The 18,458-nt window shown below is 40.8% G+C and overlaps 1 protein-coding gene across 2 annotated transcripts in view; it reads left to right on the top strand.

The window, feature by feature from the left end:
• DENND1B (DENN domain containing 1B) overlaps positions 1-18,111 on the top strand; it is a 251,161-nt gene extending 233,050 nt beyond the window's left edge. For both annotated transcript variants that reach the window (XM_066623653.1, XM_066623652.1), the window contains 3 exons: positions 4,915-5,003; positions 6,712-6,928; positions 8,111-18,111. In XM_066623653.1, coding sequence (XP_066479750.1) covers positions 4,915-5,003; positions 6,712-6,928; positions 8,111-8,653 — 849 coding nt within the window. In that variant the 3' untranslated portion in view covers positions 8,654-18,111. The remainder of the gene's footprint in view (positions 1-4,914; positions 5,004-6,711; positions 6,929-8,110) is intronic.
• Positions 18,112-18,458: the final 347 nt, after the last annotated feature.

The following is an 18,458-nucleotide window of genomic DNA, read 5'->3' as shown; positions in this document are numbered from 1 at the left end:
CCCACCCTCTGCTCTCCTCCCCTCTGCCTGGAACACCTCCTCCCCACCTACCACCCCCCCTTACCTCTCTGCTGCTCAGTGGTCTGCATGACTGCCAAGTGGCAGAGGTTGGGTGCCCGCCCAGCAGTAGCCAGGTGCCAGCCAGCACTAGTCTACCACTGCACTTGCCTGGCGGTTTGACCTGCAAACATACTTTATGGCACATTTGTGACAGTGTGTGCTGGCAGTGAGCTGGCATGCCGAGCCCAGGATTGGGCTCTCAAGTTTTCTATACAAGATACTCACTTGGCTGAGAGCACCCGTAGTGTAAGAATTATCTCCTTCCGTATCTGTGTGTCTCCTTCCCTCTCTGTGTCTTCTATCTGATGCTTCATTGCTCAATGTCACCTGCTCTTCTTTTGTGCAGACCTTTAGGGTATAGGAGCAGGACTTTTCAGTGATTGTGCCCACCTTACATAAGAACAGCCCCACTGGATCAGGCCACAGGCCCATCTAGTCCAGCTTCCTGTATCTCACAGCGGCCCACCAAATGCCCCAGGGAGCACACCAGATAACAAGAGACCTCATCCTGGTGCCCTCCCTTGCATCTGGCATTCTGACATAACCCATTTCTAAAATCAGGCGGTTGCGCATACACATCATGGCTTGTACCCCGTAATGGATTTTTCCTCCAGAAACTTGTCCAATCCCCTTTTAAAGGCGTCTAGGCTAGACGCCAGCACCACATCCTGTAGCAAGGAGTTCCACAGACCGACCACACGCTGAGTAAAGAAATATTTTCTTTTGTCTGTCCTAACCCGCCCAACACTCAATTTTAGTGGATGTCCCCTGGTTCTGGTATTATGTGAGAGTGTAAAGAGCATCCCCCTATCCACTCTGTCCATCCCCTGCATAATTTTGTATGTCTCAATCATGTCCCCCCTCAGGCGTCTCTTTTCTAGGCTGAAGAGGCCCAAACACCGCAGCCTTTCCTCATAAGGAAGGTGCCCCAGCCCCGTAATCATCTTAGTCGCTCTCTTTTGCACCTTTTCCATTTCCACTATGTCTTTTTTGAGATGCGGCGACCAGAACTGGACACAATACTCCAAGTGTGGCCTTACCATAGTATTTGTACAACGGCATTATAATACTAGCCGTTTTATTCTCAATACCCTTCCTAATGATCCCAAGCATAGAATTGGCCTTCTTCACTGCCGCCGCACATTGGGTCGACACTTTCATCGACCTGTCCACCACCACCCCAAGATCTCTCTCCTGATCTGTCACAGACAGCTCAGAACCCATCAGCCTATATCTAAAGTTTTGATTTTTTCCCCCAATGTGCATGACTTTACACTTACTGACATTGAAGTGCATCTGCCATTTTGCTGCCCATTCTGCCAGTCTGGAGAGATCCTTCTGGAGCGCCTCACAATCACTTCTGGTCTTCACCACTCGGAAAAGTTTGGTGTCATCTGCAAACTTAGCCACTTCATTGCTCAACCCTGTCTCCAGGTCATTTATGAAGAGGTTGAAAAGCACCGGTCCCAGGACAGATCCTTGGGACACACCGCTTTTCACCTCTCTCCATTGTGAAAATTGCCCATTGACACCCACTCTCTGCTTCCTGGCCTCCAACCAGTTCTCAGTCCACGAGAGGACCTGTCCTCTAATTCCCTGACTGGAGTTTTTTCAGTAGTCTTTGGTGAGGGACCGTGTCAAACGCCTTCTGAAAGTCCAGATATATAATGTCCACGGGTTCTCCCGCATCCACATGCCTGTTGACCTTTTCCAAGAATTCTATAAGGTTCGTGAGGCAAGACTTACCCTTACAGAAGCCATGCTGACTCTCCCTCAGCAAGGCCTGTTCGTCTATGTGTTTTGAGATCCTATCTTTGATGAGGCATTCCACCATCTTACCCGGTATGGATGTTAGGCTGACCGGCCTATAGTTTCCCGGGTCCCCCCTCTTTTCCTTTTTAAAAATAGGCGTGACATTTGCTATCCTCCAATCTTCTGGCACCATGGCCGTTTTGAGGGACAAGTTGCATACCTTAGTCAAGAGGTCTGCAACTTCATTCTTCAATTCCTTAATAACCCTTGGGTGGATGCCATCAGGGCCCGGTGACTTATTGATCTTTAATTTATCAATGAGGTCTGAAACATCTTCTCTTTTAACATCTATCTGACTTAACTCCTCGGTCAGGAGGGGCCGTTCGGGCAGCGGTATCTGCCCGAGGTCTTCTGCCGTGAAGACAGATGCAAAGAACTCATTTAATCTCTCTGCCATCTCTAAGTCTCCTTTTATCTCCCCTTTCCCTCCCTCACCATCCAGAGGGCCAACCGCTTCTCTGGCGGGTTTCCTGCTTCTAACATATTTGAAGAAGCTTTTATTATTCCCCTTAATGTTGCTGGCCATGTGTTCCTCATAGTCTCGCTTGGCCTCCAGTATCACCTTCTTACTTTTCTTTTGCCACAGTTTATGTTCCTTTTTATTCTCCTCATTAGGGCAAGACTTCCATTTACAGAAGGAAGCTTCCTTGCCCTTCACAGCCTCTCTAACTTGGCTGGTTAGCCATGCGGGCACCCTCCTGGATTTAGTGGAACCCTTCTTTCTTTGCGGCATACACCTCTGCTGGGCCTCTATTACTGTTGTTTTAAGCAGCCTCCATGCACTCTGGAGAAATTGGACTCTTTTTACCCTCCCTTTCAACCTCCTTCTAACCAGCCTCCTCATTTGAGGGAAGTCCGCCCGTCGGAAGTCAAGGGTTTTTGTTAGAGATTTGCCTGGTATTCTTCCCCCAACATGCACGTCAAAACGGATCGCAGCATGATCACTGTTCCCCAATGGCTCAGTAACGTTTACATCTCTAACCAGGTCCTGCATACCGCACAAAATTAAATCCAGAGTCACCTGTCCTCTGGTGGGCTCCGTGACTAGCTGATCTAAGCCACAGTCATTTAGCACGTCAAGAAATCCGGTTTCCTTATCGTGACCAGAACACAAATTGACCCAGTCAATATGAGGATAATTGAAGTCCCCCATGATTACAACCCTGTCCCTCCTTGTCACCTCCCTGATCGGTTTCTTCATTTCAAGGTCCCCTTCCGATTTCTGGTCTGGAGGACGATAGTACGCCCCCAGTATTACATCGCTCCACAGGCCTGGTAATTTAACCCACAGAGATTCTATGGTGGTGTCACACCCACCTTCAGTCTCTGCTTTGCTGGATTCTATCCCTTCCTTAACATAAACGGCCACCCCACCTCCAACACGCCCCTGCCTGTCCCTCCTGTAGAGTTTATAGCCCGGGATTGCGGTATCCCACTGATTCTCCGCATTCCACCAGGTTTCCGTTATGCCCACTATGTCAATATTTTCCCTTGTCACCAGACATTCCAGTTCTCCCACCTTTGCTCCAGTTCTCTTCCCACCTTGGAAGAGATCTGCTCGGCTTCTTCTCTCACTCTGTTTTGTCTGAACAAAAGAAGAGCAGATGGTATTTAGCAATAAAGCTCAAATGGTGAGACACAGAGAAGAACCATTTTAAATTAATATTTAGGTAATTTTTTTACTCTATGTCCAAGCTTGTTGCCAGAAATTTCGTGGTGAGAGGAATCATTGCAGAACTAGTATGCAGTTAGCCTAATGTTTTAGGTTATTGAATTGAATAACTTGATTTGTTAATTTAATTTAATACAATTAATGACCTAGTGCTTATTACTTGTACCAGTACCTTGGCACACATGAAAGTGAAAAGCTAGAACAAATTTACTTCTTAGTAAGCAACCAAATTGAATCATATCGATACATACTTCCTTATATCTCAGAAGTCTTACTTTTCAAAATGATTAAAAATTAAAGTTTAAATTTTAAATTTTAATTTTAATAAAAAATTAAAGTTTAAATGATTAAAGTTTAAAATTCAAGATGGAATATCTCAAGGGGGAGGGGGAGGTTTCACAGCATGTCTCTCCATGACTGCAGCTCTTGCTGTGTCTTAAATTTCCTAGATGGGTTCTTTAGATGATTTTGTCTTCGTTCTTATTTGCCTCTCTCTCTCTCTCTCTCTCTCTCTCTCTCTCTCTCTGTGTGTGTGTGTGTGTGTGTGTGTGTGTGTGTGTATTCTGTTTTAGTGTACAGCTATTATATTTTGTTGTGTGTTTAATTGTGAATTTTTTCTTTGTTGGTTTTAATGTAAATAAGGAATAATATTTTTAGAAAGGCAGCTCATAAGTTCATATCTATGTAACTAAAAACATAAAAAATAAGACCATACTTAAGCAAGATTTCAATGCAGGTCATACACCAAATATATTCTATCCATTGGCTCTGATAACACAGGCCTACAAAATTGAGGGTCAGAAAAGTTTTTCCCAAACTTTATGGTGGTTTGATATGAATTTGGGGTGCTGATTCCAAAAATGACATCCGTTTTGCCCTATCACATCTAGTTTTGGAGACACGGCATAGCCTCATTAGTGAATGGTTCAAGCAGCTTTTTCATGAGGAAGCCATGGTGTAGACTTCCTCATGAGGAAGCTGTTTGAACCATTCACTAAAGAAGCTATGCCGTGTCTCCAAAACTAGACGTGATAGGGCAAAGTGGATGCCATTTTTGGAATCAGTACCACAAATATACCCAGGAATTGGTGTAACGTTTAAGGAAGCAAAATGTGTGTTGGCCTGTGTAATAGGAGAAAAGTTATGTTATGAATCTACCCTTCATCTGGTTTTAAACACTTTGGATAAGTGATTAATATATTTGCATAATTCACATATGACTTCTATGATGTTTTTGATTACTTTGATCAGAATCACTAGACAATCTTTCTTACAAATATTTCTCTTAAAAGGACTGAATCCTGCCAGGATTTTCTGGCAAGCTGCATGAAGGGGCAAAAACTAAACAGTAACTTATTTTCTCTTTGCAGACAAGATTTGGGCATCTCCTTACCAACACACATAATCATGAGTTTGCCATGGATGGGGATGCTGATGATGAAATTGATAGAAGAAGCAAGTAAGTTAACTTATTAAAGCTGCAATCCTGTGCACACTCCTCTGGGAGTATGTCCAACTGAACTCAGTGGGGCTTACTTCTGAGTAGACATGCGTAAGATTAGACTGTGAGAAGCTCCATTATTTGAAGTGCATTCAGTTAATCATTGAAAGGAATTTTAAATCCAAGATAGTCCAAAACCCTTCCATTTTCTGTAAACTATGAACTTAAGTCAGGTGATATAGGAAATGAGTAAACCAACACAGAGTTTCTCAGTCTGTGAGTTGGGACCTATAGGTAGATTATGAGCCAATTTCAGATGGGTCACGTAGTACCTAGCTCAGCTGCCATTGAAAATACAGAACTGAAAACAATACAGAGATACTGAATAGGGCAGTCTCGTGGTGGTGAGAGAGGCATGGGGCTTTGCCCTGAATAGGTGGGAAGATGGGATGTTGTAAAGGGGGAGAGAGCTGTGTGGTTGGAGAAGGATCCACATCTGCATTCTGCTTTGACTTCTGAGTTGAAATGTTGGAATTCCAAGCTATGATAAATAACAGCATGAGCATGATGTGTAATGGGACCTTTTGGCTGATTGAGGCTTAGGTTTGAAACCTAAATTGATGATGTCACTTCCAGCCATGACATCACTTCCAGATTAGTGAAATCTCTTCCGATGGGTTCCGACAGATTGTCATTCCAAAAAGTGGGCTCCAATGCTAAAAAGTTTGAAAATCACTATCTCAGAGTATCATTAAGCATCTCTCAGTAGTGTGTATAGGATTAAAATCCAAAAACTTTGAAGTGTATCTTCATTTGAGAAAGAAACAAAATCAAATGATAACAAAAAATGGGAAATCAAGGTGCAGCGGTAAAATTACAAGATACATAGTAGTGGGAAACTAAAAAGGGGTTGGTTGAAAGTACTGGAAACCCTGGCCAACTCACAGCATATTAGAGATGGATGGGAAATGAATGAAAGAATGCATGGAAAATTGAGTGTGTGGCTGAAATTGCATAATGTATGAGAAGAAAAAACTTCACGTTTTGATGAACACACTGATGTAAGAATGTAGTGTACCCTCACTTTTAATTTCACAAAAGAAGTGAACGAACAAAAGTTTGGGAAATTCTGCCCTTAAAACTGCATTGAAAGCATTTGCAAGTACCCCATTTTAAAAGAGCAGATCCTAGACTTACCTTTTTCCAAGTCACTCAAAAAATATGCATCAAGTCATTGTCAAAATACATTATAGGTGTACAATATATACTTTTTGTTTCTGCCTGCTGCAATAAACCATTTCCTAGTCTTCCATCCCAAGCAAAGGACAAGAAAGGACGTCCTTGCCCTTTTTTTCTCCTTCTGGGTGTTATAAAAACAATTTCAGAATTTTCGCTCTTATATCGTGGACAGAAGCACAGTCTGCACCTCACTTTGTGGCTTGAACACAGTCTAATCTGCTTTATATATTTGTATCCTTTAAATAGAAAAGGTATTAACTTGATCTAAACCTGTTTGAAGTGAAACATTTGACAATCAGCACAATAAAACTTTCTTTTAGATGCACAATACACAGGTTTAATCTCACAGTGCATAATATGTTAGGAAATTATTTTGTCAGACTTAATCTTTAGTATAACGCTCCAGTAAAGCCTCTTTTATTTTTCAAATTTGTTCCCGAGGTCCTAACATGTGACAATGATGAAGTGGCTTTCTATTTTTCTTTAGGCTGTCATCTGAAGACAGTGAGGAAACATCTTGTTATTTGTACGACAGTGATGACTCAGGAGAAATGGCCAAAAAGTCTGCTCTCCCCAGGGAGATGGACTTGCTGGGAGAGATTTTGGATACTTTGAGCACACACAGTTCCGATCAAGGAAAGCTCTCAGGAGCAAAGAGTCTGGACTTCTTCCGATCAATGGATGATATTGATTACAAGACAGCGGTTAGTTATCGCCACTTTCAGCTTCAAGTGTGAAACAACTTTCTTGCATTTACGTAATAACCAACACATTGGTGGGAGTTATATGTATGATTAGCACAAGGTCTTCTGTGATCCCTAGTGCATCCTAATAATTTCATGATCACTCTAATAGAGTGAAAAGTAGCTAATGTGATACCAGTGATACCAGTTTTAAAATAGGGATCATTTTAGATATGTAAACTCTGCCCACAGGACTTGAATAGTCACTATAGCATTGTTGACATGGTTAGTTGACCTAAAGTGAAACTGGGGGGTGGGGGGGGGTGAAATTAGTAACCATGGTGAGTCTCCCAGCCTTGTGAGAACTGCCAGAGTACTATGGTAAAGAAATTAAATAATGAAAGGCTCCTGTGAGCCCAAGTTACTGTTATGGGCTTGTATCAGTGTCCACTGGGGGGTGTTTAATTATGTTGTGTTGATGCTTTAGGTTTCACTCCCATTGCAGAATTACTTGTTCTCAGAGGTGGCTGCCCATTGTATCTCATCATGAGTCATCTGGGACACTATTCCAGGCTTAGCTTTGTCCATCAAAGGGGCACATCCAGATGGAAGTCTGGTCCATTGCACCTTTGAGCCTGAATAATTCTATCATTAGACATTCTAGAAGTAAACATTGAAGATACAAGAATGAAATAAGGCTTCAATTTTAATTCAGAAGAGAAGTGTGTTTCAGTTATCAGAAATGTTGAGAAACACCTTGAAATTGATTACTCTAAGGCAGTGGTTATCAAACCTTTTAGAGGCCCTAGAGGCTGCTGCCTGCTTTATAATTGCTCAGGGGTGTGGCTATAATTGTGATTGGCCACGGTGCTTCCCACCTCGCAAGTAGCAATTTCTTTAAACTTGATGCACATAGCTTAATCTGCCCTGTCAGTTTTGTGAACCACCAAAAATTGGGTCACAACCCACTGGTGGTTCCAGGACCCACAGTTTGAGAACCACTGCTCTAAGATTTAACTCATTAGTAAGGAGAGTGAATCAACATTGTGTTAAGAGGTGGCTTCCTAAGGATAAACCACTGTACAGTTTAGCCCATAAGCAATACAATGAAGAACTATAATCCAGTTCAATATGAACTGTTTGTTTCAGAGAAGACAGTGCAAGAAAACCTTCTCTGATATATTTGTGTGCTCTTTATTTCAGCATAAATCCAACACGCCAAGTGAGAGCAACCTCGCTCTGCTTTCCAGTGCTCTGACTTCTGATCAAGCAGAGTGGAATCTTGGGCAAGACGACAGTGTCCTCAGTGGGAAGCAGCTTCCTCCATCACCAAGGAAACGAGTTCCTTCTAGAGGGCACACAGAATCTCCCTTTGTACTGGATAAAGAAAGTCCCACTCCTATCCATAGTTCTGACTACATGGGCTCCCATAAAACTTGCATGAAATCTCCAAACTCCTCTGAAGAAACTATGCCACTGTGTTCTCCAGGAGTTTTTCAAGTGAAGAAGACTAAATGGAATGAAACACTAAGCAGTACCGCAGTAGATCAGATGCCACCAAATTTGAGCCACAATTCATCTGCTTTAGTTCCTTGGGAGAGAGAAGCTAAAGAAGGAAGTGAAATTCTAGAGGAGGGTGGACTTCTTCATGAAGTAGTGTCATTGTGTAAAATGACTTCTACTTTCAACCATGGTTTAAACATTTCAGGGGACAGGTATTCCAGTAGTAGCGGGAGTAAAACATAAGAAATTTTGAAGGGGAGAATTTTCACTTTCCACGAAGGAAGCCGACTCAGGATTCTATATCACAGAGCAAACCCAAACTATCACAAAGGAAATGGCAAATCTTCAGTTTTACTAACCTTAATTGTCGTTTGCCTGACGTGTTTTTTCCCCTGCTTTTTTTATTTTGAACGTATTTCATCTTAAATTTCTTTGCTACGTTTAAATACACAACAGGGGCCTGGATCAACTAATGCATTCTTGAACCACGGTACAAGTTTGGTTCTATGTATTAAGCTACTGCTAGTTTGTGGCACTTGCTAGTGTTTTCCATTCTCCCTCCTCTTGTGCGCAAAGAACTATATCTTTACAAATAAGCAGTGTATATTATTCTGCTGAGCACTCAGTGAAACAAGGCAGTACACTTTTCTGGACTTAGAAATCCTGTAAATCCATGATCTAATTGCCTTAAAAGTGATAAGAAAAGGTTTAAATATCCTAATGGATGTATTGCAAATAATTGGAAAAGAGATGCCATTAGCCCAAAGCAGTATGTGCTTGAGCAATGGGAAATGTGGGCCATCTCAAAAATGTGGGAACTCGTGGTCACCCACATGACTCTATTTTATGCAGTGGTTGCAATTATTGCAAGAGAAGCCCAGCCAGAAGGCAGTCTATACCACATGATGTCTTCCTTGGTGATGTGTGTTTTAACATAGCCAAACAATATCCATCAGTGAGAAGAAAGCTACCTTGATGAATTTATCTTCACGTGAATGACTTGTTAATTGTTTGCCTGAATCTAATTTCAGCCAGGGTCCATTTTCAAGCAAGCAGCATGGCCATGTCTTCCAGATGCTGAAAAACAACACTGTGTGTTTTGATACACAGTGGCTTGGCTTCAGAGTCACATAAGCAGAATGGGACTTTCAGGCAATGGGACTTTCCTGTCCTCCTCACTGCTACCTCCTTTATTCATGCAAGGTGCCCCAATTTCTGCTGATTCTCCCCTCCTACTGAAGCCTTTTGAACCATATGCCATGCCATTCCAAATAATCTCTCCACAACTGCTTTCATAGGACTCAGGGATTGCAGTGGGAAGGAGGGTAGGAAAGCCCCATTACCCAAGTAGGTTTTTGCTCTTGCTACTCTGGATGCAAGTCAGTATGATATTTACAACTTTTAAAGATATTGTTCACTGCCAACTTTTTCCACCTTTAGTTTTCAGAAAGGAAGAGGTTTGAGCAGAACATGTAGATTTTTATTGGTGCAGTATTTCTACGTTTCAATATATTTTTACTAAAACTGACCTGTTCTACTGGTGTTCATGCCAGTATAACTTTTGTAGGTATCTTTTACATGTGATACTAGATAATTAGTTCATTATAAGATGCACTGCTTGATCAAATGTTAGAGTTTTCTTTTAAGGGGGAAAAAAAAAGATACCAGAAAATAGAAATACACTAGTCTCATGGGGTATGTCAAAAATGAATTTCCATTTATAAGAGAAGGAATCAAAGATTAATACACATGTTCATGAGTGTAAGGAATTTAAGGTTAAGAAAGCCTTTAAGGAGATGCATCTAGTATGGTATGGTTTTATTCTTTTCTTCTAGCCAGTGACTCAGGACTAGCCTGTTTAGTACAGATGTTCCACAATACTTGTAAATGTCAAAATTTTTAAAGATACAACAATATCTTGAACTTTCGTCTGGTTAGGGACCAGAGCATGGGTAAAAGTCAAAAATTGATGAATGGATAAATAATGCATAGCCTTATTTAGCTTGCAAATTTATTTTGGCTGACAAAAAATGTAAATAACTATATAACACATGCAAATGTAAGCAAAACCTAAATAAACAGAAATAAAAGAAAATCATAAGAATGTCAGTGAACATGGTGGAAAGTTCGATAACATTGGTTGAAAGAGGAAAGCATGTGGACTTAATTTGAAATGTGGTTATAATTGAAAGAGCAAAGTGATGAATGTCAAGTGAATGGAAGTCAAGGTATTGCTGTATCTTCAACAAAGTCCATCTTAAGAGCAAAACTTTTGGTTCAGCTGTATATCAGTGTCCAAAATGTCCCTTTTAAACTTGTTAGTGAACATTTTGGACCCAATTTAAATGGTTTAAACATATCTGTGAATCAGATAGCATACATTTATATATAAATAGCAATTCAATAAGAGAGCTTACCAGTGTCCTTTTTCAGGTCCTATCTCCCTCTGAGGCAACTTCTTCTTATTCCCCTTCTTATAACCCCTTCTTATAACCCCTTCTTATTCCCACGTGTTGTGCTGTGCTATTCTCTTCCCAACCTGCTCTAGACTAGGTTTGCCCTAATATGGAAATCACTGCTCCACGAACTCCCTAGATTGCTTGGTTTAAGGTAGTAATGAAATAGACTAGTTTGTGTCTTGATAAAAGTGCAGATCAGATTAATGTTCCAGAGCCCCATGCAATTCAAGAGCTTCTTGTTCTTATCATTAAGAAGAATAAACTGAATCCTTATGGAAACTCCCCATAACAAACATCAAAGTGCTTCTTCTAATAGATGAGAATGGGAAAATCCTACATTGGTGGTCTGAATTGTATCTAAATGATCTGGAAGGAGAGAAGACTAATAGACTTCTGAAGAAAGTTCCAGTTTTCGATGTCTAGAATTGTCAGTGAGTGTGCGTAGGGTTGTCATGCTAATGTCAAATCTTTCTTTTATTTTTCAAGGTAATCCTTACTGTGTTTACAGAATGAGTGAGAGTTCTTCATTGTTGAAACTTGTTGTTGAACCCTTGAAGTGCAACTTCATTTTGTGCGTGTTTGAACTGAAATGTGCGTAAATTTGAGAGGCTTGTCAAACTCACACATTCTTTATCACTGCTGTCAGAAGTGATTTTTAGAAAGCTGATAGTTGTGCCTTATATTTTTGCCATGTATCAGTGTGAACTATCTTTCTTACTAACAAAAACAGGATGTTACACTTGCCAAAATGATTGGTCACAATTTTTCAAGCCTTTAAGCAAGAACTACTCTGTTTACCATTTAGTCTAGTGTAAAATTCACCATAAGCCACATCTATAGCATTCAAGTTCTGATTCATTGTCCTCTTGTTGCTCATTTTGTGGTCAATATTCTCTAAAGGGCCTTCTAAACTCACCGTAATTGATATGGTGACAGCAGGTTTTCGGTAAACTTTAAAGTTTCTCAGGAATCCTGGTGGGTACAACTGCTTTGGATCATCGGATTCCCTTTTACAAACTGCTGAATTGTTCCATTGAAATTTGGCATTAGATTATTTCTTCTTTTTTTACTTTAGCTGGTGTTTTGGACAACAGGTTGTCTTCTTAGCCAATACACTGCTGTAGGTGCCGCAGGTTTCGATGCATTAATCACAATGTGCTTCCATTCATTGCAGTCCGTGGCAATGATTCTAGCTGTATCAATGGACAATTGCTGGTTCCTTAGATCTTCCTCTATATGTTTTAGCCATGTTTTCTTTGGTGCCTTTTGCTGGATTTTCCAGCTGTCAGGTTGCTGTCGCCAAAGAAGTTTGTTTGGAATCTGGATGGTATCCATTCTGCAAATATGGCCAAACCAACGGGGCCTGCTTTTTTGAATCCATTCCATGATTTTTGATTGATGGTCACACCACGTCTGAATTGTTTCATTTCAATGGCAATCACGGTGGGAGATCCCAAGTATCTGCCTCTAGCAACGCATCTGGAATGCATCTAATTTGCTGATATCAGGTTTAAGTATAGTCCATGGTTCTGACCCATAAAGGAGAATCGGTAAATTATTTAATTCCAGAACTATTAAAGTTTAGGGTAGAAATTGAACCAAAATCTTCAAGTTCACCTAAATGTCATCACATTATTGTATATTATTAGGCACCCATCAAGGTTTTTCTCAGATGTGTGGTAAAGGAAGTCCTGTAGCTCATTGTCATGAATCCCCAAACTAGAAAAATTGTGAGAACCTGTAGCTCTCCTGCTGTCCTTGACAGCCTTTAAATGTGTACTTCAGAAATGGTGTTAGTTGCTGGGTAAAAGCAACTACTTTAGCTCAGTGTTGCTGATGGAGCCACCAGGTGAGATACTGGTCCGCCATCACTGTTTCTCACCTCTCTGTAATAGAATCCCAGTGCCATGAAGGCTCCTTGCAGGTTAAAACCTGAGAGGTACCATAGTAGCAGAAGATCTTATATTTTCACCTGTACATCTATGCACAGAGAATGATCTAGGATAAAACACTGATCACATATCGTAAATCTTATGCAAAGATATGGAACTCTTGAAATAAGACCTGCTTATGAGTGATTGATGCACTGTTATAACTAGTGAAAGAATTATCTTTTAACTGAAACTTCTACTGCACTTCAAAGGGTGTAATTGCTGCTTTTATACTGCTGAACTAGGTTATTATCAAAAGCTAATAAGTACTGGCTAACTCTGGTCCCAAAGATATCAGCAGTGTACAACCTGCACTGATAAGCACCTTTGAAAATGTTTTTATTTTTCTGAATAGATAAGGGACCCAATCCACGATTAGAGTCTTCTGCAAAAGACCCATGAAAATTAATTTGTTTCAGTGGGGTCTTCACAGGAGAATTCACTACTGTGTTATGCCCAAATTATATGAGATTAGATCAAGCAGAATAAATATCTCCTTTTTTAAAAAAAGTAGGGCCCCTACATTAAATTTTATGCTTGAGTTAAACACATAAATAGGAGTTTACATTTTTTTGCACCGTGCAGTACATTTGAAAAAAGGATGTTCCATTTCTGTAATGAACTAATAGTGCCTGATCAAAGAGAAGCCAGGCTTTGGAAAACTGTCACACTTTGGAAAACTGCCATCCCTCTTCTATGGTAGAGCGTGATGCAAGGTTGAGAAGTTACAGGGCAGACACCTTTTCACCTCAACTGTGCAGGAAGGAGAACAGAGACTAGGTGTACATTTCCAAATGTACTATTGCCTATCCCCAACTCCTATACCTTTCTATTCATTTTTTTAAAGTGAGTGGCCCCCACCTGCAGCTACTCCACTCTCCCATGCATAGATCACCATTCCCACTCTTAAACCAGGTTCCTTGATCTAGTACAGGCAAGGAGAAGAAAGCATTCTCAGATTTCTTAAGAACTAAGAGCCCAACCCTGAGCTCAACGTGCCAGCTTACCGCCAGCACACACTGTTGCAAACGTGCCATAAGGCTCTTGTGAGTCCTAACGCCAGGCGAACGCCCGTGCTAGCTCAGCCATTTTCAGTGTCGCTGCAGCCACACAAGCTCAGGATTGGGCTCTAAAACTGAAGTGGAGGGACCTTTAGGAGGCACTGGTGAACAAACCTCTCCCTACTTCTAGCTTTGTGCTTTCACTGGTCTTTGGGTTATTTTCTGACTTAAAGGCTCCTGGAACCTTCTTTTTCACTTCACTAGTTATAACCTGCCTAAACTGCTTGGGTGGCTGTAGTAAAATATCTGGCAGCACAATCCTATGTATGCCTACTCAGAAGTATGTCCCATAGTGGTCAGTGAGGCTTACTCCCAGGAATGTGTGTATAGGATTGGAGCCTAAACGGCATTACACATATGCACAGGCACATACACACATTCTCTCCGTTGCATGTGCACAGTCACCAGTCTGATGTGTAGCTTCTGTTCATCTCAGTTGGGCTTGCAGAAGCGAACTTTTTCCCATGTGGCCATCTCTCCCACTGCCATCCTTAACAGCACCTAGAAATTGCTTCTGAATCTTTCACCTCACTTTTCCTTATGGTAGGGCTCCTTCTGGGTGAGGGAACCATCTTCAGGTAAGGGACAAAAAAAGTGAGGCGTTTACACACCTTGTCCCCAGCCTCTTCTCTTGAGTGTTCCAGATGTTGTGAAATTGAAAGTTTTAAGAAAGCTCCCTCAATATTCACTAAAAAGACAAAGCCACTTCAAAAAGGGCGTTAGCAGCCAAGTAAAAAACATGACGGTAGAGTACCTATTTGTCCTGGTTTCTAATCTATCTCTTCTCTCATCTGGCTTGAGATAAACCTTTCATAGGGCTCATGCTTCTCCTTTCCCCAGGTGTTAAGTCAAATTCCTGACTCCTATATAAATGCCTCAGCAGCCTGACTTACCCAGGCTCCAAGCAAGTCATAAGGGTAGCAGCAAACATCTTCTTTAACCCAAAAGCCTTTAAAATCTGCCAGATGGGAAAATGGGCTGTCTTGCAGTAGTTAGGTTAGAATACGTGTCAATCGACAAACCCTGTTGTCAGGCATCAGTAATGTGCAGGAATCTTCAACTATTTTTCTCCTTCAGATTCAAGAATCAGTATTAATAGGGGTGGGGGAGGAGGGACAAACAAATGAACATTTCCAAGTTGGAATGTTGATTAGTTCCTCCCATTTCTGTCCCAGATATAAGGGAGCTACTAGGATGTGAGGGGAAAGTGTTGGCATTTGACAAAATTAATTGGATTTTGTGCAATATTTTTGCTTGCTTTTTGTTTTGTTTTTTGTTTAAAAAAGTGATTTATTTTGACAAATGTACAAATTTGCGTTCTGAGCAGTTGAGCTTAATCTTTCTCTGGGTGTGTCTTTTATTTCAGGATTGTGTAGAGTTGCGTATGGCATTAACTACAGTTGTTGAATGAATAGAAGTACTGCATATTGTCATTAGACAATTGACATTTCTATTGAGTGGAAACAACGAGGGATGCCACATGACTGTGCTGTTGTGGTAAACATAGGATTTGCCAATTATGCATAGGCAATAGCAACTCAGAGCTAATAATGTTAGTGTTCCACATAGTACTCTCCACAATGTACTTACATTGTGGAATAGAGTTTCTGTTTAATTTTACCTGGAGTTTATGATGCTCATTTTCTCTCTGTTCTTTGAGCACATTAATAATCTCAGTTCCAAACAATTGTATATAATTTCATCATTCAGCATGTCACATCCCTAGCTGTTAAAAATGATTGCTAAGATCAGTAGATGTTGCCAGTACTTTTTAGAACTGTTTGTAAATTATGTTAATTTTTGTATTAATGTATTGGTGTATATTTTCTTCTTATGGTCAAGCGTCAATCAAGAGCTACTTTAAATTATACTTGAATGAGTTCACTGAAGCACTGTGTAAGTCTGGATGCAACTTGCAGACCAGCATTGTGGTGAATTAGCTCTTCTGTACACTTGTGCTACCTGTGAAACTCCTTTGTTGGTGCCATGAAAATCTGGTATTTTCCAACATAGGCTCTGATAAGAATCATTTCCTCACGGAAAAGAACAAACCACCCTGTATCTGGTTTTAGCTCCAAATAGTTTCCTAGATGTCTTTTACTTGGTTTTGGAGGTCTTTTGTAGAACTCTTGATATGGACATTTATAGGACAGACAGTGAAACTCAGAATGGTTTGCAATAGTACGCTTTTATTGATCTCTTGTAACAATGCAGAGCTATTTAAATGATTCAAAACTGTGTAATAAAGGAAGACAGCCACAGATATACTGTATATACTCGCCTATAGATCGAAAAATTTATGCCTAAAGATGGAGCCTGAGATCCTGGATCGACTTATACCCGGGTCAATGCAGTAAGTGAGGCGGCGTCCTCTGGGAGTTTCTGGGAAGCTTATGGAGGCTCAGCAGCTGTCTGGTGAAGTTGAGGGAGGGGCCTGGAAATGGTCTGAGAAGCAGGTGGAGAAAAAGGAGAATTTTTACCAGTAATTAAGGTATTCAGAGGCAGCCTCTTCTCCAGACAGGAAGAGAAGTGAAGGCGCTTCTGGGGATTGTGCAGCACATACTCCCACAAAACCTCCCCACAATTCCCAGAAGTCCCTTTGTCTCCCTTCCAGTTTGGAGAAGAAGGGAAATGCCTCCTTTTCTTTTGCAGCTGCCTCAGAACATTCCTGGCAAGTCATTTGCAAAGAATTTCAGACACACACACACCCCAAGTTTAGGGGTCTGGTTTTGAAAACCCCAGGATGGGATCCTCCTTTCCATCTGAAACAAGGTCCCAGGCTGCAATGCACCATTACTTAAGAACAACACCCATGGAAAGCAGTGGGTCTGCTTCTGAGTAAAGAGGATTGCAACTGTGCACAGCTCAGTCCTTGTTGCTTGTCTCCCTGCTGTGAACTGAATTGCTCACTCCCAATTGCATGTTATATGTAGAGCCTCTGGCTTCACACACCAGGCACCTTCAAGAAGGATTTGACTGATGGTTCTACTGGTATGTCGCTTACAGGCACTTACTCTGACAGTGTTTACACAAATGTTGTGAAGAGCAGAATTTTAAAAGTTAATGAACAAAAATGCATCTTATGATCTTTTATTGTATTTTCAATGAATTAGAAACTGTACAGTTTTTAAGTAACAATTACTGGAAGGTTATTTTTCAGGATCTGGCTTCAGGGAAAATCAGACAAAATTATAGTCAGACCCCCCTAAGTTTAACCCCCGACTTATCCGAGGCTCATAGAAAATTCCATGATTTGGCTCGAAACTTGCCCTCGACTTATCTGTGAGATCGGCTTATAAGCGAGCGTCTGCAGTATATATATTTTCAATCGGAACTGCCACCAATTTAGGACTTTGATCTGTACTGCTGCACACCTTCGCTTAAACTATACAAAGTTATCCTAGAGTGTTGATCTTCAGCTAGTGGGTTGCACCAGTGTTGTTGCCAACACTTACAAATACAAAGGAGAACAACAAAGGAGTAAACAATACAAAAGAGGACAGAGCTCCTTTATTAATAACACAGGCCTACAAAATTGAGGGTCAGAAAGGTTTTTCCCAAATTTTATGGTGGTTTGATATGAATTTGGGGTGCCGATTCCAAAAATGACATCCGTATTGCCCTATCATGTCTAGTTTTGGAGATATAGTATTGCCTCATTAGTAGGAGGGTTCAAGCAGCTTCCTCATGAGGAAGCCATGGTGTAGGCTTCCTCATGAGGAAGCTGCTTGAACCATTCACTAAACAGGCTATGCCATGTCTCCAAAACTAGACATGATAGTGCAAAACGGATGCCATTTTTGGAATCAGCACCCCAAATATACCCAGGAATTGCTGTAACATTTAAGGAAGCAAAATGTGTGTTGGCCTGTGTAATCATTGTGAGGAAAATAGAAATTCAACAGCTACTTCTCACTCCACCTGACAAGTATACCTACCCAATCTCCCTCTGTTGTACATCTATGAAGGTCCAGGAAGCCTTCCTCACTCTTAAGAAAAAGAAGAAAGACTGGCATATATGGGGAGAAATGTAAAAATGAGCCCTGTATTGCAGCTAGGAGGTCCAGCTTTCGAAAGAATTGAAGACTACTGCTCTAGAGCATAAGGGTTCAAACTTGAACTTTTGGTAGCACCTCTGTATGCACTTTAAATTTTTTTTGCTAATGTCAGTACAAAGTATTTGGTAAACTCCACATTGCCGTAAAGTGCCCCACTGTATTATACAAAATAAAAAGTAGCAAGCTCGGAAACATTGTGTTGGGTTTTTACTTTTTTGGATTCATCACTCATTTGGAGTGCTTTCTACCAAACACTATGCAATAATCTCTGTGTTAGATTCTAAACTTGTTTAGATTGCAAAATGTATATGGAAGCAGTAACCTTATTCTGCAATTTTAGTTAATAGTCTTAACATGTATCCGTTATGCAGAAGCTAGGAACAAAGGAATTTGTATCCGTTATGCAGAAGCTAGGAACAAAGGAACAGAGGAATTACTGAAAAATGGACAGAAAGTAAATATAATCTAACATATCTGAAGTTATTTGATTGTCTTACTCTTTAACAAACAATTGAGTAGAACAGAACTACTAATACCCA

This window comes from Tiliqua scincoides, chromosome 4 (genome assembly GCF_035046505.1).
Source record: "Tiliqua scincoides isolate rTilSci1 chromosome 4, rTilSci1.hap2, whole genome shotgun sequence".
In the NCBI taxonomy this organism is placed as follows: domain Eukaryota; kingdom Metazoa; phylum Chordata; class Lepidosauria; order Squamata; family Scincidae; genus Tiliqua; species Tiliqua scincoides.
The sequence above is the reverse complement of the archived record's forward strand: the minus strand, read 5'-3'. Positions and strand labels throughout refer to the sequence as shown.